General features: G+C 70.8%; 1 protein-coding gene across 1 annotated transcript in view; it reads right to left on the reverse strand.

Moving 5' to 3' along the window:
• LTBP2 (latent transforming growth factor beta binding protein 2) overlaps positions 1-22,161 on the reverse strand; it is a 46,929-nt gene that overhangs the window by 4,987 nt on the left and 19,781 nt on the right. Inside the window, 23 exon segments of the mRNA XM_039913552.1 lie at positions 27-203; positions 945-1,070; positions 1,145-1,276; positions 1,627-1,748; positions 2,176-2,245; positions 2,248-2,303; positions 2,950-3,100; positions 3,249-3,371; positions 4,104-4,220; positions 6,690-6,776; positions 6,779-6,808; positions 7,346-7,501; positions 10,172-10,212; positions 10,817-10,837; positions 11,437-11,701; positions 12,525-12,563; positions 12,566-12,805; positions 14,008-14,129; positions 17,301-17,373; positions 17,816-17,890; positions 20,299-20,344; positions 20,346-20,403; positions 21,068-21,398. Coding sequence (XP_039769486.1) covers positions 27-203; positions 945-1,070; positions 1,145-1,276; positions 1,627-1,748; positions 2,176-2,245; positions 2,248-2,303; positions 2,950-3,100; positions 3,249-3,371; positions 4,104-4,220; positions 6,690-6,776; positions 6,779-6,808; positions 7,346-7,501; positions 10,172-10,212; positions 10,817-10,837; positions 11,437-11,701; positions 12,525-12,563; positions 12,566-12,805; positions 14,008-14,129; positions 17,301-17,373; positions 17,816-17,890; positions 20,299-20,344; positions 20,346-20,403; positions 21,068-21,398 — 2,658 coding nt within the window.

Here is a 22,161-nt window from a genome sequence, read left to right on the forward strand (position 1 = left end):
CGCCCGCCCCCTCCGCCGACCGGCACCCTCCCGGCCCGGCGGCGGGGCGGGATCCTCACCCGGGGCCTCCCGCGGGCGGCAGCGGCCCTGCCGAGCGTCGTACTCCTCCAGGTCGCTGGCACAGAGGCACAGGAAGGAGCCCTCCACGTTCTCGCACAGCGCCGCCCCGCACGCCGCCAGCATCAGCTCGCACTCGTTGACGTCTGCGGGACCGGGGCGGAGACGGGACCCTCAGTCCGTCGTACTTATCGAGCGCCCGCTGGGCGCGGGCTCTGTTCTGAGCGCACGGGAGGGGGCGCGGGTCAGGCGGCGTGGCCCAGCGGATAGAGCGCGGGCCCGGGTGCCAATCCCGGCCCTGCCGCTTGCCCGGTGGGGGACCCCGGGGCGGGTCGCTCGGCTTCTCCGGGCCTCGGCCACCTCATCTGGAAAACGGGGATCGATAGCGCCGGCCCCGTGCGGGACGGGACCGCGTCCGACCCGATTTGCCCGTCTCCCCCCGCCCCCCCCCCCCCGGGCGCTCAGGACGGCGCCCGGCACCTACGAAGGGCTTCACCGAGTTGCGCGGTTGGCGATCTTAACAGTATAACCGAGGTGCTCAGCGCGTAGTACAGTGCTCGGCACGCAGTCGGCGCCGGGCCCTGGAATTCCCACCTCTGGATCCTTGGAGGGAAAAAAGAGCCGGTCTGCCAGTCTCTAGGGAGCCCGAACGGGAGCGGATCCGCACGGATCGGGCGCGCCGATAGATACCGCGAATCCGGGGAGCGGACGGGGCCCCGAGGGACGCCCGCAGCTCGGGGGCCGGAGGCCGAGAGGGGGCCGGCCGGCAAGAGCCCGAGCCGTCGGCGTGCCCGGGGACCGGCGGGAGGACGGAGGAGGAGGAGGAAGACGAAACGGAAGCGCCTTCGCCGGACCCAGGGGCGGGCGGGGCCCGGGCGGCCACTCACCCACGCAGTCCGGGCCCGAGCGGGGGTTCTGGTAGCCGCGGTCGCACAGGCACCGGAAGGAGCCGTCCGTGTTCTCACAGAAGCCGTGGTTCCCGCACGGGGTCGCGGAGGCGCATTCGTCGACGTCTGAGGAAGCGGAGGGTGGGCCCGGGCCTCGCTGCCCCCGTCCCGCCGCCCCCACCGGGGGCCGGGGCACCCACCGACGCAGCCTCCGGCCGGGGTCACGTGGAAGCCGGGCTGGCAGCCCGTCACGCAGCGGTAGGAGCCCGGGGTGTTCTCGCACTTCCAGCCGCCGCACGCCGCGTTCCTGGACTCCGCACACTCGTCCACGTCTGGCCCGGGCCGGGGAGGGGCGACGGAGAGGGAGAGGAGGTGTGTTGGGGGGGGGGAGGGGGGCGGGGGTCCTCGTCCCGGAGGAGACGACGGAGCCGCCGGGCCAACCGGACCCCGCCCCGTCCCCGGAGGGTCTCCGCGGCGAGGCCGGACGGGCTCGGCGGGTCCGTCTCCCTCCCGCTCCGGACGGTGCCCCGGCGGATGCTCACGGCGGGCAGGGGCACGTGCCCGCCCGCGCCGGCGTGTCCGACTCTCCCGAGCGCTTGGTACGGTGCTGCTCTGCACGCGGGAGGCACCCCGTAAATACCACGGGCCGCCGGCCGGCCGGAGCGACCGTCCGCGTCCTCACCCTGGCACGCCCCGGTCCCGGGGGAAGGCCGGAAGCCGCTCTCGCACTGACACCTGAAGGAGCCGTCCGTGTCGACGCAGCGGCCGCCCGGGCACCCGGGCGCCCCAGGCGCTCGTCCACGTCTGCGGGGAGAGGGGCGGCAGGCGGTGAGCCGGCGGACGGAGGGGCCCCCGCGCCCGATCGGCGGAGGTCACTCGACCTCTCTGGGCCTCGGCCTCCTCGACGGTAAAACGGGGATCCCGGTTCCCCCGCCTGCTTGGACGCCGAGCCCCGCGCGGGACGGGGACCGCGTCGGGCCTAATTCCCCCGTGCCCCGGCGCTCGGAACGGAGTCCGTCACCGAGCGAGTGCTTAACGGGCACCATTTTGGAAAAAGCAAACGCGCGGAGGCCGCCGGGGAGGTGCCTGTGCCGGTCCGCCGGGGGGGAGGGCGTCTCTTGGGCCACCACGGAGCCGGGGCCCCCCCGCCCGGCCCTCGGTGATCCCGACCCTCGGGCCCTCTCCTTCGGGGAGGGGCAGTGAGCCCGAGCCGCGGGGTCCGGCGGGGCACCCACCTTCGCACACGGTGCCGTTGGCGGCCAGCTGCTGGCCTTCTGGGCACCGGCACAGGTAGGAGCCTAGGTGTTGATGCACTCTCCTCCCAGGCAGCTGGTCTGGGCATCCGCACACTCGTCCCGTCTGGCGGGGCCCACGGAGGGGCGTGGGGAGCTGCCGGCGCCCAGCCCTTCCCCCCGCCCCCTCCACCCCCCGGGGGGGTCCAGCTGGAAGCCCCGGCGGCCGGCCCTCGGCCCCCGTCCCGCCACGCCTCCTCCCCCCCCGCCCTCCGAGAGGCCTTCCCTGAGCACCCCCTTTCCTCTTCTCCCTTCTGCGTCGCCCCGACTCGCTCCCTTTATTCGCCCCCCCCCCCCCCGCCCCCAGACGTACGCACCCTCCTGCGACTTATTTATCTATTTAGGTTAATCTCCGTCTCCCCCGCCGTGGCCCGTGAGCTCGCCGGGGCGGGGAACGCGAGGGTCCCTTCATCGCTACAGCGCGATCGCCCCGGGGCTCAGTACGGCGCTCGGCGCTCGGTAAATACGGGCGGGTGAACGAAGGAGGGGCGCGCGCGGCGGTGTCCGGGACGGGTGCGGCCGGTGGGCCGGAGAGACCCCCGCCGCGGCCCCCGTCCGCCCGCCGAGGGGAGGGGCACCCACCTCCTCGCCCTCCGCCTCCTCTCGCTTGCCCCGGCTCACGCTCCTCCCGCCGCCCGCTCCTCTGCGCCGACCCACCGGCTTCTCGCGCTCCGGCTGCCCCCCGACCCTTCCTCCCTTGGGCCCCGGGGCACGGGACGGGGCCCCGGGGGCCCGTACCTGTGCAGACCGAACTGGCCTCGGGCACCTCGAACCCGTCGGGGCAGGCCAGGCAGGAGTAGGAGCCCTCCGAGTTGATGCACAGGCCGGACGGGCAGGCGTCCCGGGTCGCGCACTCGTCGACATCTACGCGGGGCGGCCGTCGGGGCGTGGGCGAGGGCGCTCCCGGGGCGGGGAGGCGTCCGGGGGGCGAGCTCGCCGCGGGCGGGGGAGGCCCCGGACAGGAGGGGAGGGAGCGGAGGACGGGGCCGGGGGATGGGGAGGGGGCCGGTACCTTGGCAACTCTGTTGGTCCTTGGCCTCCCGGTAGCCCGGGTCACAGGTGCACCTGAAGGAGCCTTCCAGATTGAGGCACTTCCCGTGGAGGCACGCCTCCCTGGCCAGGCACTCGTTCTCGTCTGGGGAGGGGCGGGGGTGAGGGTCGCCACCCCCTGCCCGACTCCCCCGCTCCCGCCGCGCGTCTGACAGGGACCGTGCCCCGGGGGCTCGGGAGGACACCGCAACGGCCCCGGCCCCGGTCCTCCGGCCTCCGCCCCGAGACGCCCTCGCCCCGGCGAGGGCAGGAGGTTTGGCCATCGGTGGGTCCTAGCGGCGGGGTCGAGGAAGGGAAGGGAAGCTCCGCGGGGCATCCGGCTCCGTGGGCCACCGACCACCGGCTGCCCCGGGCCCCGGCTCCCGCCTCGGGGCCCCCGCTCACTCCCGGCCCCTCGCCGACTTGGTCGGGACCCCGCCCGCCCCGTCCGGCCGAAGCGGCGCGGCTCGGTGGCTAGAGGTCACGGGGTTCTGATCCCGGCTCTGCCCCCGCTGTCTGCCGGGTGACCTCGGGCGAGTCCCTTCGCTTCTCCGGGCCTCGGGGACCTCATCTGTTACACGGGGATTGAGAGTGCGGGCCCCGCGCGGGCCAGGGACCGCGGCCAACCCGGCTACCTCGGATGTGCCCCGGCGCTTAGGACGCTCCTCGGGCACCCGGCCAGGCGCTCAACGAGCGCCACGATCACCGTCACCGAGCGCGCACGCGCGGGCGCCGCCCACCCGGCCGCCACCGGGGCCGGGCTTGGCCTCTCCCGCCCGGGCATCCTCCCCCGCGGGTGACGGGAAAGCCGGCCCCGGGCCCGCCCGCTCCGCCTCACCGACGCATCCTCCGCTCACGGGCCGGTAGCCCTTAGCACAGCCGAGGCAGCGGAAGGAGCCGGGGGAATTGACGCATCTCCCGGTGGGACAGGTGCGGCCGCGACATTCGTCGACATCTGCGAAACGGCAAACGCCGTCCCCGGCCATTGGACGGCGGCCCCCGCCCCGGGGCGACGGCGGAGCGGACGGGTGAGTCTCGGCGACGGGGGCCGGGGGCGGTGCGGGACGACGGGGGAGCCTCAGAGCTGGCGGGGGGGGGGGGGGCGGGGACTCTGTACTGGAAGTGAGTGGGAAGAGGAGACGGGGCAGCCTCGGGGGTGAGGGGAGACGGGGAAGCCTCGGCACCGGAGGGACGGGGGGTGGCCCGGGGGCCTCCGGGAGCGGGCAGGGGCAACGGGGGGGGGGGGACTCGGGAAGACGGGGGAGCCTCGGGGCTGGGCGGAGACGGGAGGCCTTGGGCCGGAAGGAGCGGGGGAGATGAGGGAGCCTTGGGGACCACGTGGGGAAACCGGGGGCGCCCCGGGGCTGGGAGCGGGTGAGGAGATCGGGGAGCCTCGGGGTGGAGAGGAATTGGGGGATCCCCAGAACCTGGAGCGGGCAGAGGAGACGCGGGAGGTTGAGGGCCGGGGAGCTGCGGGGAGGAGGACGTCGGGGCTAGGACGGGCGGGGGGAGGCGGGAGGGCCCCCAGATGGGCGCGGGCAGAGGAAAGGGGGAGCTTCGGGAGCGGGAGGGAGGAAGGAAGGAGATGGGGAGCCCCAAGGTTGGGAGGAGCAGAGGCGAGCGGCAGAGGAGTCTCAAGGCTAGGGGTAGGTTGAGGAGATGCGGGGGTCTCCTCGGAGCCACGGGAGACGGGGGGCCTCACGGCCGAGAGGAGGCAGGGAGTCTCGGGGCTGGGGGAGAGGGGGTGACGCCTACCGCTACAATTATTATTAGCAGGAGTCTCTGTGAGCTCCGGTGGGACGGGGACTGCGTCCAACCCGATTATCTTGGATCCGACCCAGCGCTCAGAAGGGTGTCTGCCCTGTAGCGGACGCCTGACGGATACCACAGTGATGGTTACTATTAGGGAACGGGAGCCCCGGGGCCGAAGGGGCCGGGGAGCCGGGTAGCACCAGGCCCGGAAGCGGGCAGGGAGGAGGAGGGACCCCCGGGCTAGAAGCGGCCGGAGGGGAAGCGGGAAGTCTGGGGCTAGGAGTGGGCCGGGGCCGTCGCGGGGGAGCCTCGAAGCCGGGAGGAGAGGAAGACGAGGGGAAGCCTCGCGGGGCCGCGGGAGGTAGGGGAGACGGGGGAGGTTCGGGATCGGGACCGGGCAGAGGAGACGGGGGAATCCCCGGAGCTGGGAGGAGCGGGGGGAGATTGGGTAGCTCTGGGGCCGGGAGCCGGCGGAAGAGGTCAGGCGGCTCAGGGGTCCGGAGGAGACGGCGACCCTTGGGGTCGGGAGAAGACGGGGGATGGGAAGAGGAGAAGGGGGGTCTCGAGCCCCCCGACCGGAGCTACGGGAAGACGGGGGGAATCCTGGGGCCGAGAGGAGAAAGCGGGACTCGCGGTTGAGGAGATGGGAGCCGCGGGCCTGGAAGGAGACAGGGCAGTGATGATAAGGTATCTGGCAGGCACTTGATGTATGCCAAACGCTGTTCGAGGGCCGGAGGGATACGAGGTCGTCAGGTTGTTCCCCCGTGGGGCTCCCAGTCTTCATCCCCTTTTTCCAGATGAGGTCACCGAGGCCCAGTGAAGTGACTCGCCCAGGGTCACCCGGCAGACAAGGGGCGGAGCTGGGATGAGAACCCACGTCCTCTGACTCCCAAGCCCGGGCTCTCGCCGCTAGGCCACGCGGCTTCTGGCATCGGGCAGCGCCAGGTCCGGGAGCCGGTGAGGCAGACGGGGGAGCAGAGAGGATGGGGGGCGGGAAGAGGAGGGAGACCGGGAAGCCCCGGGGGCCCGGAAAAGACGGGGGACGGGCGGAGGAGACGGGGGAGTCCCACGGCTAGGAGTACGAAGAGGCCGCGTGGGAGGAGGAGGGGGACCGATGGATCAGCACGCAGCTCCCTGGGGGGGGCGGAAACTGGCGGGGCGGCGATGGCGCCGTGCGGAAGCGGCGCGGCCCAGCGGGTAGAGCCCGGGCCCGGGAGTCAGGAGGACCCGGGTTCTCATCCCGCTCCGCACGCGTCTGCCGCGTGACCCCGGCCCGGCCGATTCGCCCCTCCGAGCCTCGGTCCCCTCATCCCGCAAAACGGGGATCGAGACGGTAGGCCCCGCGTGGGACGGGGGACCGTGTCCGACCCGATCGCCTCGGATCCGGCTCGGCGCGCAGCCGGGCGCCTGGCACCCAGTGAGCGCCACATCCGTTCTCATCACAGTTCTCATTTTTACCAGTATCGCTCCGGGTCGGGCCGGGGCAGCACGGGCAGCTCGGGGAAGCGTCCGGAAGCCGGGGACAGGCCGGGGGTGACGCGACCGGTCGCCGGCGGGGGCCGAGGAAGGGAGGGTTGGGAGGGTCGCTCGAATCCACCCGCGTCCGGCTCCGTGGCGCCGGGGGGGGGGGGGGGGGCGGGCTGGGGTGACGCGGCCCTCCCCGGCCCCTCACCTTCACAGTCGCCCTTCGGAGTGGCGCCGTAGCCCCGCTCGCACTCGCAGCGGTACGATCCGGCCGTGTTGATGCAGCGGCCCCCCGGCACGCGCCCGGCTGCTCGCACTCATCTCGGTCTGGAAGGCGGGAGCGGCGGCGGCCCGGCTTTAACCCGGGGCGGGGGCCGGGACCCTTCCCCGCCCCGAGCCGGGGAAGCCGAGGGCAAGGATCCCTCCGCCCGCCCCCGCCCGGACACGGTGCCGAAAGGCCCCGACGAGCGCCGCGGGGGGAAACGGGCTCTCGGGTGGGTGGGCCGCCGGGGAAGGGCCGAGGGGTGGGCAGGGCCCACACCCGCCGTGGCTGTTGTCGACCCGGTTTGCCTGCGTACGCCCCAGCGCTTAGACCGGTGCCTGGCGCGCGGTAGGTACTAAACAAATACCACAGTGGTTATTGCTGCTGCTGCTAAGAACGAGACACGGCTGGCGGAGTGGGGGTGGCCAGAGGACGGCAGGCTCCCCCCCCCCCCCCCCCGGCCGACCCCTTCAGCCGTTCGATCGTATTCCCTCACGTCTATCGAGTGCCTAACTCCGCCCCGAGCGCGGAGACGCCCGGGCCCGGCTCTATCCATAGGCACGCCGCCTGGGGAGCGGCTACGGCCGGGCCTCCCGCCCTACCCTCGGGGCCCCCCCCGCCCCCGAGACCCGTGCAGCGCGTCTGGCTCTCGTGCGGTCGGTAGCCCGGGCCGCGCACGCAGCTGTGACGGTCCGCAGGTTGACGCGAGTCCCGGGGCCGCAGACGTCGGGGCCCGGCGGCGGCGACACCGTCCGGCTCTGCGGGAGACGGGGACGGGGCCCGTGGGCGGCCGGCAGCCCCCAGCCTTCGGGGAGCGGGCAGAGGCCCGGAGGGAGGGGGGAGCGGCGGCGGCGGCCTCGGGGTGGGACTTGGAGGCCCCTAAAACCCACCCGCCTCCCGCCGGCCTCCATCCCGGAGGCGCGTCCCCGAACCGTGCCCCACGTGCCGGGATACGAGCGCCCGACCGCTCCCCCCCCGGGCACAGACGGTCGCCGTGAAACCGAAGCAGAGGGGCCGTCGGGGGGCCGGGGTCCCATCTGGACCTTCCAGCCCGGGGGGTCAGATCCTCGTCGGCCCGGAAGCGGCCGCCCGCCGGGGCTCCTGGGTCGTCGGGGTGCAGCGGGGCCTCTGGACCCCCCCGGGGGAGGGAGCCCTTAGGGGAGGGGGTCCTCACGGGGGAGGGGGAGAGGGCTAGAGCCGAGGCCAAGGAGCCTGCTTTCCCGGCCCCCGCCCCAGCCTCCGGACCCCGCTTCCTGCCCGGGTTCCACCCTCCGCGTCCCGAAGCGGCTCCCACGGCCAAGGAGTCCCAACTCCTCCTGGCTCACGAAGGCCGGAGCCTCACCCTGTCCTTTCTTTAGCCCCCCCCCCCCCGCCCCGCCCCCGGCAGCACCTCCTCCGCCCAGCCGGGTGACCGGGCCCGGGTGGACGACGCGGCGGGGGCTCCTGAGCGCGGGCCTCCTGACGTGACCCTCTTTTTCCCCGTTCTCGACCGAGGCCCTCTCCCTCCCTCCGGTCCCCTGGTCCGGGCTGGGCCCTCCCCGACAGCCCATCGAGGAGCACCGGGGATGGGGGCGAGGCCCGGCCTGCCGCCGCCAGAGAGAGGAAACGGCGAGGGGAGGCAGGGGGACGGGGCGGGGAGGAGCCACATCCGTCCCTTCCTCAGGGATACGCACCCCGGACACTCACGCTCACTCCCCGCCCCGGCACGCCGAATCTCCCCGAGGGTGTCGGGAGACCACCGTTAGACAGCTGCTCAAAAGACAGAGTGCTTCGGAGAGAGGCGCATTCCAGGGCGAGGTGGATCCGCTGGGGAGTGGCGGGGTGGGAGCCCCTCCAGGATATCGGGAAGGGGGATGGGAGAATCCCAGAGGAGGGGCGGGGAGAGGAGCTCCAAGCAGCTCCTCTCCGGGGGAGGGCCCGCCCCATCCGCTCCGCCGGATCTACCCAGGGGATTCGGCGGGGGGCCGAGGGGGGCCGGGGCTGGCCCGCCTCCCTGTCCTGGGACCCCCCCCCCCACGTATATCTCCGAAAGCTCGCGGGGGAAGCGACGTGGCCCTGGGAGTCGGGGATCTGGGTTCTGATCCCGGCCCGCCTCCTGTCCGCCGGGCAAGTCACTTTACTTCTCTGGCCTGCAACGGGGAAATGGGGATTAAGACCGTGAGCCCCACGTCGGACAGGGATTGCGTCCCAACCGTATTTATCTGTCTCCACCCCCGCGCTTAGAACGGTGCCTGGCACGTAGTGAGCGCCTGACGGATGCCATTATTATTATTGTTGTTATTACTGAGACCGCGAGCCCCGGGTGGGACGTGGACCGCGTCCAACTCGACCAGCTCGTATCTACCCCGGTGCCCGAGTACGGTTCCTGGCACGTGGAAAGTTGGAAAGTGCTTAACGAGTGCCGTGGATAGAAAGCTCCCGGGATCACCCCCTTCCTGAGAATCCAAAGGAAGAATCTTTCCCCGACGCAGAGCCCCGCCCACAAACGCACAGGCACCCCAAAAACGCCGCGGTTCCTCCCTCGGAGTCTCCGAACGGATCCACGGATGATCGGGATTCTATCATTACCCTCGGTCGTATTCCCTCATCTCTGTCGAGCGCTTACTGGGGGCGGAGCGCTGGGCCGAGCACCCGGGAAAGTACGCCACCCACGCCGTCACCGACGAGGGCGCCGGTCCACGTGGCGGAGCGCCGGCCCGACGCCGGGCTGGATGAGAGACGGGCGGATCGGAGGCGGTCCCTGACCCGCGGCGACGCGAGGGACGGGAAGAGTAGGCGTCCCGTCCCCGTTTTACCGAGGAGGAAACCGAGGCCCAGAGAGGCCCGAGCGACCCGTCGGGCGGGCGGTGAGTCGGCCCGGTGCCCGCCGCGCCGTGAGCGCTCGATAAATACGAGGGGACGAGTGAGTTCCAGGGCCGGGTTTCCCGGCTCCGACACCGCGCGCTTCCGCTGGGCCTCGCTGCCTCCAGTCTGCCGGGGGCCCGGGCGGGTCGGCTCGGAGCCGGACGGTATTTACGGAGCGCTCGCGCGCACCCGGGAGGTGGCGGACGTCTCGACCCCGGGCTCCTCCGGGCGCCGGGGACGGGGCTAGGGCGGCGGGGTGGGGGGTGGGGGGGGGGGCGCCTACCTGGGGCGGGCGTCGCTACCTCGTTCGGCACGGAGATGGTCTCCTCCTCCACCTCCCCACCACCTCCTTTCCTTCTCCTCCTCCCTGGATTCCAGGGTCACCTGGGCGGCGCTCCGCGTGGGTGCCCAGGCTTCTGCGGTGGCGGGGCGGGAAGGAGCGGCGCTGCCATCCGGGCTCGGGCTCACGCCCTCCACCCCGGCCCCGAAGGGCGGGGAGGGAGGGCGGACCCCCCTCCGGGGCCGGGGGCGGGGGGCTCTGCCCAAGGCGGGGAGCTGGAGACGGACGGCGGGCGGGGACTCACCTGGGGGCTCCGTCGGTGGGCGCGGTCGTCTGGCCGGAGTCCTGGGGACACAGAGAGATCAGGGAGGAGTCTGGCCGGGGCCGGGAGAGGTGGCCGGGAGGGTGGGGATGGCGACCTTTCCCTCCTCCCTCCCTTTCATTCATCCCATCGTATTTATTGAGCGCTGGGAGAGGGCAACAGACACAGACACCATCCCTGCCCACAAGGAGCTTCGTCTCTCCCCTCCCTCCCCTCCACCGCCCCCGAAGACTTGGTCTATCTCCTCAGAAGGGAAGCCCCCTGGCCCCCCTCACCCTGCCACCTCTCTTCCGAGAGCCCCCCCCCCAGAGTCGACGTTACCGGACGCCCCCCCCCCCCCCACGTTGTGACCTCGGGCAAGCCCGCTCGAGCCCGCGTGGGACGACCCGACGCCCTCGGATCTACCCCGGGTTGTCAGAACGGTGCTCGGCGGCCAGTCGCGGGACCCGAACGGATAACCGCCGTGACGGTTGTCGCCAGTGACCGATCGAGCCCCGGGGTCCGGAGCCCGAGGGCCCCGCTTCGGTGACGGGGCAACTCCCGGTCCTCTGCCGGACCTCCACAGAGAGACGGCGGGGCCCGCGTCTTTAAGAGAGCCGGGCCGCACCCGGTAGGGGAGACGCTCACCTCGACGGCTTCCCGGCTCGCCTGCGGAGGGGAAAGAGGAGAGTGGGTTTGGGGCAGAGGAGGCCTGCCCGGTGCTGCTGCAGGCTGACCGACGATAACGACGACAACCCCGGCGATGGTCGTATTCGCTGAGCCCTACGCCCGCCGGCGCTGGGCTGGAAACGAGCCGATCGGAGAGACCCCGGCCCCGTCCCCGCGGGGCGCACGGTCCTCACGCGCCGTTTTACAGACGGGGTGACCGAGGCGCCGAGAAGCGAGGCAGATGAGCGGCGGCGGAGCCGGGATCGGAACCCGGGCCCCACCCCCGCCACGCCTTGAGGTCGGTCTGCCCAGTGCCCGCCCTCCGGTTTGGATGGGGGGGGGGGGGGGGCCGCTTCGCCTCCTCGCCCCGGCCACCGCCGCGTGCCCATTGCCGATCCGGGCTCGGCGGCGCCCCGGGGCGGGCGACCGGGCCGGGGTCCACGGGCCGGCCTCGCGCACACGTCCCGGCTCCCGGGGCTCGGCGGCGGGTGGACGGACGGGACTCGGGCGCCCCGCCTCGGGAAGCTGCCCACCGGCCCGCCCGGTTCGGCGCTCGCTGAGGCTCACGTGCCGCGCTTGAGCACCGGGGCGGATCTTACGACCGTCGGTCGGACGCGTCCCCCGCCGGCGGGGTGCTCGCGGGGGAGGACGCGGGTCGAGAGCGGACGGGACACCAACCTTGCGTGTCCTCGACGGAGGCCGTGGTCTCCGGCGGCAGAAGACTCTCGCCCTCCTCCTCCTCCTTCTTCTTCTCCTCCTCCTCCTCCTTCTGCTCCTCCTCTCCGGTTCTCCTCAGGGCCAGCCGAATGTCCGTGCCGGAGTAGGTGTAGCCGGGGCCGGCCGGGCAGATCTCCCTGAAGTCCGCTGGAGACAGGGGCGAGGTCGAGCCGAGGCGCCCGGGGGCCCGCGGTGGGGCGAGAGCGGGGCAGGGCTTGGGCCTCGGGGGTTCGCCGGACCGGAGGCGGTCCCTGAGGGCGGCGGGGGGAAGCCGGTCTCCACTAGAGCGGGAGGACAGAAACGCCCCACGGAGGAAGCGGAGGGAGAGGAGGTCGGAATCGGGGGGACGTGGGGCAGCCGGCGGCCTTCGGAGGCGACGGCCCGGGATCCGCCACGTAGGAAGGGGGCGTTGGGGGGGGCCGGGGAGAAGAAGCCCCCGCCGGGCTCCTCCGCGGGGGCGCCGAGAGCCCCGAGACCCCCGGGATGCGCCAGAGGCCAGGACGTCCACCCTCTGGGGAGCGCGGGAATGCCGTGGGGTAAAAAGGGGGCTTCTCCGTGGCACCCGTTAAGCGCTTACTACGTGCCGGGCTCTGCACTGAGCAGCGGGGTGGACGACCGTCATCGTGCCGGTATCTGTTAAGCGGCTTGCTAACGTGCCGGGCTCTCTGCCAAGCACCGGGGTGCACGGTAATCACCGTGACGGGGTCCGCCAAGCGCGTAGCGTGTGCCGAGCGCTGGGGTAAGGTACGGACCGATGAGGTGGGGGGCGGTCCCCGTCCCTCGTGGGGCTCACGGTCTCTCCGCTTGACAGATGAGGGGGTCGAGGCCCAGGGCAGGGAGGTGACCGGCCCCGGGTCACCCGGCCCGACGAGCGGCGGAGCCGGGAGGAGAACCCGGGGCCTTCCGACTCCCGGGCCCTCTGCGGCTGGCCGGCCGGCCGGGGCGGGGGGCGGGGGGCGGGGGTGGTTACCTGAGTCGGGCGGGGGGCACCTGTGGCAGCCCGCCCCCCGCCCTTGCCCACGCGGCTGCAGCAGCAGATCTGCTTGGTGATCCTGTGGGCGAGCGGCAGGGCGCAGCCCCCCCTCCTCGGTGGCCGGAAGCACCAGTCCGCTCCGTGGACACCGCCTTCGTCCGCTGCGACGGAGGAGGGGCCTTGGGCCGGGGACAACCACCCGCCCCGCCGCCTAACCCTTCGGCGAGCCTCCTTCCCCTCGGGGCGGGGGGGTCCGCCCGGGTCCTCTCGCCCGTCGCCTCCGCGGCCGAGACCCCTCGCGGGCGGGGAGGGGAGCCGGGACCGGGCGCCGGGCAAGCGTCCCGGATCCCGAGGAGGAAGGCTTTCCGGGGCTAGATACGCCCTCGGTCCCCGTTTCGGAGACGGGGCGACTGAGGCTCCGGGAGCGTCCCGGCCTTCGCCGCCTCTCTCGCCGACCCCGGCCGTGACCCGTTGGGCCGCGGGCGTGGAAGGAGAGGCGCCTCCCCCCCCTCGGTCCACCCCCCCGCCGAACCCGTGCTTTACCCCGAGCCTGGGCGCACGCGGGGCGCCGGCAGCGGACACACCGCGCGCGGCCCGGGATCGCGCCGGCGAGGGGCGGGGAGGAGGCCACCCCGAACCGACGGACGCGCGCCGGGTCCTACGCGGGGCAGAGTAGTGGCCAAGGGGACGGGCTCAGACGCAGGGACACGCTCAACGGCCCGAGAAGGTCGATCCTACAGCTGAGCCGAGAGGCCCGGAGATGAATGATGATAGCCACCGGAGGGTATTAAGTGCTTTCTTCCTTCATTCATTCACTCGATAGTAATTTATGGAGCGCTTACTAGGTGGCAGAGCACTGGCACTGAGCAGCTTACTATGCGCAAAACACCCTTCTCAGCGCTGGGAGGGATGCAAGGCGAGCGTGGTCGTCCCTCGTGGGGCCCCCGGCTCTTCATCCCCATGTTTACAGGCGAGGGAACTGAGGCCCGGAGAAGTGAAGGGACTCGCCACAGTCAACCCAGCTGACAGGTGGCAGAGCCGGGGTTAGAACCCGGGACCCCTGACTCCCGAGCCCGGAGCTTCCCCACCGAGCCGCGCTGCTTCCGTCTCCGGGATAACGGATCCGCCGACCCCTGGTCCCCGGCGAAGGCGGGCTGAGGGGGGGGGGTTTGGCGGCAAACGTCACCGCCACCGACGGCACCGATGAGGCCTCGAACTTGTTGAACCTTTCCCGGTTTCGCATCCGCTACCCCTTCGCCACACCGCGGGGGGCGGGTCTCCGCTCCCGCTCTGCAGCCGGGGCTCGGGGGGGGGGGGGGGGCCGGGCGAGTGGGAGACGTCGCGGACCGGAGCCCGGGTTCCCGCCGCCTCCCCGGTTCGTGCTCCTCCCCGGTACTCCGTCGACGGATCGCGTTCACGGAGCGCGCGCCGGTCGGCACGAGCGGCGGAGCGGGGACGGGGAGGGCCCTCCGGCACTTACAGACGCAGCGGCTGCGGAGGGGTCCAGCATGCCGCCCGACTTGCAGGTGCCACAGGTAGCTGCCCCAGGTGTTCACGCACTTAGCCTCCTTGCAGAAGCCCTCCAGGTGACACTCTTGATATCTGACGGGAGGGAGGCGGAGAGAGAGCCCCGAGCTGAACGGACGGCGTCGGGAGCGTCCGTGGGGATGTGACGACCATTCCGACGCTCGGGGGATCCGTCAAGCGCTCCCTGCGGGCCGGGCCCATCGGGTCGGGCTCGGCCCCGGCCCCCCCCCCCGCGGGGCTCACGGTCCTCGTCCCCGTTTCCCAGATGAGGGACCCGAGGCCCGGGGAGGTGAAGCGACTCGCCCCGGGTCACAACGGCAGACCGGCGGCGGAGCCGGGGGCGGAACCCGGGCCCTCCCGACTCCCGGGTCCGTGCTCTACCCACTGGGCCACGCTGCTTCTCGACATACATCACGGGAGGGGAGGACGATAATGAGAACGAAGGCGTTCGGGGAGCGCTCACGGTGCGCCGAGCATCCTTCTAAGCACCGGGGAAAGATACGACTCCCAAGCCCGGGCTCCTGCCGCCGGGCCACGCCGCTTCTACGGAGAATTGACGGAGCGTGCCTTCCCCGCGCGAGGCTCCCCGAGGGGAGGCACTCTGTCTCCGTCGTACTCCACTCCCCCGGGTGCTTGGCGCGCCCTAGGTTCTCAGTGAATCGGTGCTCAGTAAACCAACCGATTTAGCCGCGGACCCCGTGTGGGACAGACTGCGTCCGACCGATTATCTGATATCTCTCCCAACGCCGGGCACGGAGCCGGCCGTTCAGCGTGCGCCTCACGAGTACCGCCGGGGGAAAAAAAAGTGCCGTGGATTCTCCTTTCCCGTCATTTATTTTACTGTCTCCTCTCCTTCGGTGAAGCTCCTTGAGGGCAGGGATCTCATCTCCCAACTCCAATAATGATAATAACGATGTTGGTGTTTGTTAAGCGCTCACTACGTGCAGAGCACCGTTCTAAGCGCCGGGGGGGACACGGGGCCATCGGGTTGCCCCCCACGGGGCTCACAGTCTTCGTCCCCATCTTTACGGACGAGATAACCGAGGCGCAGAGAAGTCGAGTGACCTGCCTAAAGTCACACAGCTGCCGAGTGGCAGAGCGGGGATTCGAACCCACGACCCCTGACTCCCAAGCCCGGGCTCTTTCCACTGAGCCACGCCGCTTCTCGCCGCGTTGGACTTTCCCAAGCCCCTGATACAGTGCCCTGCCCACTGTGAGCGCTCAGTAAATCTCCCCCGCCTCAGAGCCTTACGGAAGGCCCGCCTCCTCCGAGAGGCCTTCCCAGACTAAAAGCCCCGCCCTTCCTGATCTCCCGCTCCCTTCCCCGTCGCCCCGACTCGCTCCCTTTCCTCTTCCTCCTCCTCCCAGCCCCGCACCGCTCCCGTACACATCTGCCGTTTTATTTATCCGCGTTGATGTCCGCCTCCCCCCTTCCCCCAGACCGTGAGCCCGCTGCGGGCGGGGAACGGGTCTGTCTGTTGTTGCACTGTAATAATAATGTCGGTATGCGTTAAGCGCTTACCGTGCGCCGGGCACCGTTCTGAGCGCCGGGGTAGACACAGGGGAATCGGGTCGTCCCGCGTGGGGCTCCCGGTCTTCATCCCCATTTTACAGAGGAGGGAACCGAGGCGCGGGGAGGTTAAGTGACTCGCCCACGGTCACAGAGCTGACGAGGGGCAGAGCTGGGGTTCGAACCCATGAGCCCTGACTCCGAAGCCCGTGCTCTTTCCACTGCGCCACGCTGCTTCACTGTACTTTCCCAAGCGCTTAGCGCAGCGCTCCGCCCACGGCAAGCGCTCGGGAAATACGATCGAATGGAGGCACGCCGTCGCTTCTCCTTTCCTCTGATTGATTTCTGTGTCTCCCCGTGAGAGTGAAAGCTCCTCGGCGGCAGGATCGTGCCTGCCAACTCTTTCGCGGTCTCCCGAGGGCTCGGAACAGTGTTGTGCGCGCAGTTAGGCGCGCTTAATACGTACTACCGGTTGACGGATTGGGACTGGGGCCCGAAAGGCCCGGGGGGGGGCGGGGGAGGCGGGAGGAGGGAGGGAAAAGAGGAGGCAGAGGGGAAGGGAGGAGGGCGGGACAAAGACGGAGCCCCCAGGGTCGGAAGGGGTCGGGGAAGGGTGCCTTCCGCGGGCAGTGCGCCACTCACGCCTTCCCCACCCTCAGCCTCTCCTTCGGCGGGATGAACGTTCCCCGATCCTCGACCTTTCTCCTAGGTCTCCTTTCCCAACCCGGTCATGGTCCATTTCCCACGTCCCCACGCCTCTCCGTCCCGGAGGGCTCCCACTGACCCTCAGGGCTCCGCGGCCTTCCCCCCCCCCCCCCCCCCCAGACGGTATCTGTTAGGCGCTGACTCCGTGCCGGGCACTGTACTAAGAGCTGGGGCAGATACAAGATGATCCGGCTGTCCCACGAGGGGCTCGGGGGCGTTGCGGATGTCTGGGGTGGAAAGCCGAGACCCGGAGGGAGGCCCCGGGCCGGGCCGGGCCGGGGCGTGAACGTTACCAGATGGGCGAAGAGTGGGGGTGAGGGGGTGAGCGCCCACGGGGGAGAGTCTGGGGAGGAGCTCACGGGGAAGGGGGAAATGACGTCCCTTCTCCGGGAAGGCGGGAGCTGCGGGCCCCGGTCCCAGGGAGAGGCCACTAACGGCTTAAGCAGATAACGAGCTGTTAATGGGAACCAGCAAACTCTAATCCCAGCCTCCCGCCGCCGGAGGCTGCCCAAGGAGTCCCGGCCAACTACGTGTTTGGGAGCACCGGGTGTGCCGACTGCGAGGACGAAGGGCCGAAAGCCAGTCCCGCCTGGGGCTCGGGGGGAAGCGGGGGGGGGGGGAGCCGGTCGCCTGGCGGGAATCCCGAGGGGGCCCCGGCCGGGACGAGGGCTGAGCCGGGGCCGACCGGCCGGCGGGGTGGCGGGACGGGGACTCTCCCCGGGGGAGGCGGACACCGACCCGGGCCCCAAGAGCCGCCGGTAGCTGTGGCCGGCGGGCTCTTTTAAGAACGATAGAAATGACGATCGGGGTGTCTGTTAAGTGCTTCTTATGTGCCCGGCCCCGGACCGAGCCCTGGAGTCGATACGAGTCGCAGGTCGGGCAGGGTTCCCGTCCCACGCGGACCTTCCGGTCTCAATCCCCGAGGGCGGCTCGCTTCGACGACTCCCGGTCGTGCCGCCGGGTGGGTCGCCTCCTCCGGCACGGGAAGATAGCCTTTGGCCGGAGGACGGGAGTCGGCCCCTTCCCCTCACTCCCCTGACCACCCCGGGCCGACGGGAAACGGAACCTCGTCCTCCGGGGATCCGGGGCGGGTCTGGGCCCTGCCTAGGGAGGAAGGAGAGGAGGCCCAGGGGCAGGAGGTTGGGTAGGGGGGCCGGGGCTCGGGAGCTGGACTCCCGAAGGGAGGGACCAACCCCGTCGGGCCTCACCGGCTTCGGGAGGCACTCGCCGGACTGGCGTCAGGAGCCCGGCTGCCCGGGACGTTGGCTTTCCCGGGTTCCCAGAGGGAGGGAGGCCGGGTGGGCCAAGGGGGGGCTCGAAGGGCGGAGGGGCCCGCTCCTCCGGGGGTAGATCGAGGCCTCTGGGGCCTAGGGCGCGGAAAGCTGGATGAACCAGAGAGGGAGGAGAGGGAGACCAAGAGGACTCTCCTCCTCACTTTCCGCTGCCCTCCGCAGTCGCCTCTGACCTGGGAGCCGTGCCGCGGGAGCTGGGGGCGGGGGGGGGGGGGGGTCCGGGAGGGCTTGCCCCTCCGACGGGGACTCCTTACCTTTACAGTGAGACTCGTTCAACTTCATGTACCCCGTGGGACACTGGGTGCGCGTATTTTCGATCACTTGGTGAGCTGAGGGGCAAAGAACACGGCTTGAGCACCCAAACGATGCGGCCGGCCGACGGACGCAGGGACGGGACCACGCCCCGGCCTCTTCTCCCCGCCCCTTCGAAGCCTTACCGAGGGCCCAACTCCTCCGAGGAGGCTTTCCTCTTCTCCCACTGCCTTCCGCCTCGCTCGCTCCCTTTATTCATCCCCCCTTCCGGCCCCACGGCACCCACGCGCGTATCGGTAATTTTTTCATTTGCGTCGATGCCTGTCTCCCCCTCTAAACTGTAAGCTCATCGTGGGTGGGGAATGTGTCTGTCTGTTGTCGTACTGGACTCTTCCGAGCACTCGGCACAGTGTTCCGCACACGGTAGACCCTCAGTAAATACGACTGAATCGGATGAACGAATGAACCCAAACTCTACGAGAGAGAAGCGGCCGTGGCCTAGTGGAAAGAGCCCGGGCCTGGGAGTCAGAGGTCCCGGGTTCTAATCCCGGCTCCGCCACCCGTGTGCGGTGTGATCTCGGGCTTCGCTTCTCCGGATCTGCATTGCCTGGGTCATAGGATGGGGAGCCGATCCCTGTTCTCCCTCTTAGGCAGTGAGTCTCACCGCGTCACCTTATTACTGTGGTATTTTTGTGGCGTTTAAGCGCTGTGTTCCAGACGCTGTTCTGAGCGCCGGGTGGAGTCGGGCCGGTCGGCCCGACACGGCCCCGTCCCACGTGGGGCCCACGGTCTTCACCCCCATTTTACGGACGAGGCAACGGAGGCCCGGAGAAGTGAGGTGGCTCGCCCGAGGTCACACGGCAGACGAGCGATCAGAACCCAGATTCTTCCCACTCCCAGGCCCGTGCTCTAGCCACTGGGCCACGCTGCTCTCTTCTAGGGTTTGGGTTCCAAACCCGCACTGGGAACCCGAGGCTCGGAACCTCGCATCTACCCCGGCGCTTAGTTTTCAGTGCTCAGAGCCTAGGAGGCGAGATGGGCCGGCGGAGGACCGCCTCCGGCCGTTGGCGAGCGGAAAACCCGGGGGACCGGCCGGCGACGGAGCCGCCTCCAGAGCCAGCGCTCCCGCGGCTATTTTCGGTTTCCTTCTGGCAGATCCGGCGGGGAGGGTGCGCCCGGGAGCTTTCCTCGGAAACGAGCGGGGACTGAGGGCCACGGCGCTCGGGGCCCCGGGGAGCAGTTGGGGAATCTGGCCGCGTCGGGAGGCGGTCCGAGCCGCCGGCAGCCCGCCCGCCCCGGCTTGCCGAGGCGACGCGGCCCCCGTGGGTGGACGCGGATGAGGGCATCGGCCAGCTTTCCGGTTGATCCAGGCGTCTCTCCCCCTCTCCGTCTCTTGGACGGAGGCTTGAAAAACGTACCGCCCGTCGAAGGCTCGGACGGGAGTCGGGGGAACGCTTCTGACACGTCTTTCTGAACCGCGACGCCGGGTGAAAGCCCAAGGGGCCGAGAGGATGTTTCCGTCGCGCCCGTCTTTTGCCGTTTCTTGCTCCGGGGGCCGGAATGCTCTACATACCTCAGGACGGGGTGCCGGTGGCCAACAGCCCGAACTGTGCGGGAACCCGGGGGAGCCCTGCCCGCCACAGCTCTTTCAGACGTTTTAACTCCCTCCTCAGAACCCCCCGTCCCTCCGTCCCCTCCCGTCTCTCGCCCCTAACCGCCGGCCACGTTCTTCGTGGATGAGATCGAAAATCTTCAAGCGGGGTCTCCCTCGAATCTCCCCCGCTTCTCTGCCCCTTCTCGCCAGCAGCGACTTGAGAGACCCGGGTTCGTACATTATTACATTTCAAAAGCTGCCTCCCTCCTCGCCTACACGGCTCTCTCTCTCCTCTCTTCTCTCCTCTCTCTCTCTCTCTGGGCCCCAGGGAGGGTGCGGAGACCCGTCGGGCTCTGCGTGAGCTCCTTGAGAACGGACGGACCCGTCCCACGGCCAGGGGTGAGTCGGGACCCCGCGGGGGCCACCGGGACTCGGTTAACCGGCGGGTAGGGAGGGGCCGTGCTACTTTTTTACGGTATTCGTGAAAGTGCTTACTACATGCCGGGCACGGGACTCGGCGCTGGGGTGGGTACACGCTGACCGGTTTGGAACTCGGTCCCGTCCCACGTGGGGCTCGCGGTCTCGATCCCCATCTTCCGGAAGAGGGAACCGGGGCCCAGAGAGGCGTCTGCCCGAGGTCACCCAGCGGACGGGCGGCAGAGCCGGGATTGGGAACCCAGGTCCTTAGGGCTCCCGGGCCCGGACTCCAGCCGCTAGACCACGCTGCTGCTCGCCTGTGTGCCCGGCACACAGGAAGCGCTTAACGGCTACCACGGTTGTTATTGTTATTATTATTGTCGTTGTCAGGCCAGGGTACCCGTAACGCCCTAGAGGCAGCATCCGCGCTCAGAGCCTCTGCCGTCCCTGCCGTTGTTCGGGGTAACGCCCTACCTGGCCCCGGGTGGCACGGAGAACAACCGCCGACTCCCCAGAAAGCCTCCCAGGCCACCACAGCAGTCCTCTTGGCTAGTCGGCTCGGGCAAGGAGTCCGGAGCACTGAAAGGGAGACGATGATAACCATTAATAATAATAATAACGATAATACCGCGGTACCCGCTAGGCGTCCGCTACGGGCCAGGACGCTGGGACGGAGAGGAAATCGGGTCGGACGCGGTCCCCGTCCCACGTGGGGCTCACCGTCTTCACCCCCGTTTTCCGGACGAGGCCGCCGAGGCCCGGAGAAGCCGCGGCGACTCGCCCGAGGCCACGCAGCGGGGACAGCCGGCGGAGCCGAGATCAGATCCCGCGGCCCCCGCCCCGGGCTCCGCCGCCACGCCCGGCCGCTTCCCTACTGTTAACGTGGGCACGTCGGGCGGGTGGACAGGTCCCGTTGTCAAAGCCGTGTTCGGCGACACTCGGGACGTTGCCCTTGCCAGCGTGCACTTGGCCGGCGAGGCGGGTCGATCGGAAGCCGCCCAAACCTTCCGAGCTAGTGAGCGCTACCGGGATGTGCTACTGAGGGATTCGGTACTTGGGATTTGGTATCGAGGAAACCCCAGCTCGCCACCCGCTCCTCCGACCGGCGAGAGAGGAGGTCTCCCCTGCGGACTGTAAGCTCGCTGTGGGCAGGCGGGGGGCCGTGTCCACCCACTCTGGTCTGCCGTCCGGCCCAACTCCTCCGAACGGCGCTCTGCGCACGCCTAGCGCTCGGTAGACCCACCGAGGGATTCTCCCGGCCCCGCCGGTCCGCCCCCGCCCCACCTCCCGAGGGGCCGGAGCCCCCCGTCTCACCTGTCCGTCGACCTCGTTGACGTAGCAGTGCCCCAGCAGAGGACGACCCGAGGGCGGCGGCTCCCGGGCCTGGGCGCCGACGCCGTTGCCGTCCGAGGGGCCGCGGGCCCCGGCGGGGCGCCAGGGCCGCGGCCTGGCCTCCACGCTGTTCTCTTCGGGGGGTTCGGCCTCCCCGCGCACCCGGGCCACCCGGTGGACCTGCACCGTGGCCCCGGGCGGGTGCCGGACGTGCACCCTGACCAGGGACGGGGTCCGCGAGGCTGGAAGGAGGGCCGGGGTCAGAGGGAAGGCGGGGGGACGGGCCCGGCTGGGGGCGGGACGGCGGGCAGAGAGGGAGGGTGCGAGCCCCAGCCTCCCGAAGCTCTACTGCGCGGGGGGGGGGGACACGGCCGGAATCCGTCCACCGAGACCGAGGGGCCCGTGTTCCGGGGTCCGCCGGCTCTCCGACCCCAGGGGGGCGGCCGCTGCCGCCTCCAGGCGCCGAGAGCCGGGGAACCGACCCCGTCAGCTCGGGCCGGTTCCGCTTCGTCTCTCCACGGAGCCGAGCCGGGTTCCGGCCGGCCCCGGTCGGTCGGTCGAACCTATCGGAGCGCCTATTCCGTGCAGAGCACGGTTACCGAGCGCTCGGGAGGGGGTGAGTGGACGATGTAACAGACTCATTTCCGGCCCGCCGTGAGCTTACGGTCTAGAGGGGCAGACAGGCCTCAGTGGACATATTTAAACGACAGCTACGGTCGGAAAGGGCTGCGGGGCCCGGGAGGGGAGGAATGAGGGAGCGAGTCGGGGCGACGCAGAAGGGAGTGGGAGAAGGCGGTCAGGGAAGGCCTCTCGGAGGAGACGGGCCTCCAAGAAGCTTCGAAGGAGGGGAGGGTTCGGGCAGTCCGGGGGGAGACTGGGCCGGGCGCCAAAGACGTACTCGGGAGTGGGAACCGGAGGAAGGGGCGGCAGGTCGGACTGGTGGAGGGGGTAGGGGGCCGCGTCACCCCAATAAGTCAGGGGGAGGCGGAGGAGGGAGCCCGGACC

This window comes from Ornithorhynchus anatinus, chromosome 1, assembly GCF_004115215.2.
Source record: "Ornithorhynchus anatinus isolate Pmale09 chromosome 1, mOrnAna1.pri.v4, whole genome shotgun sequence".
NCBI lineage: Eukaryota > Metazoa > Chordata > Mammalia > Monotremata > Ornithorhynchidae > Ornithorhynchus > Ornithorhynchus anatinus.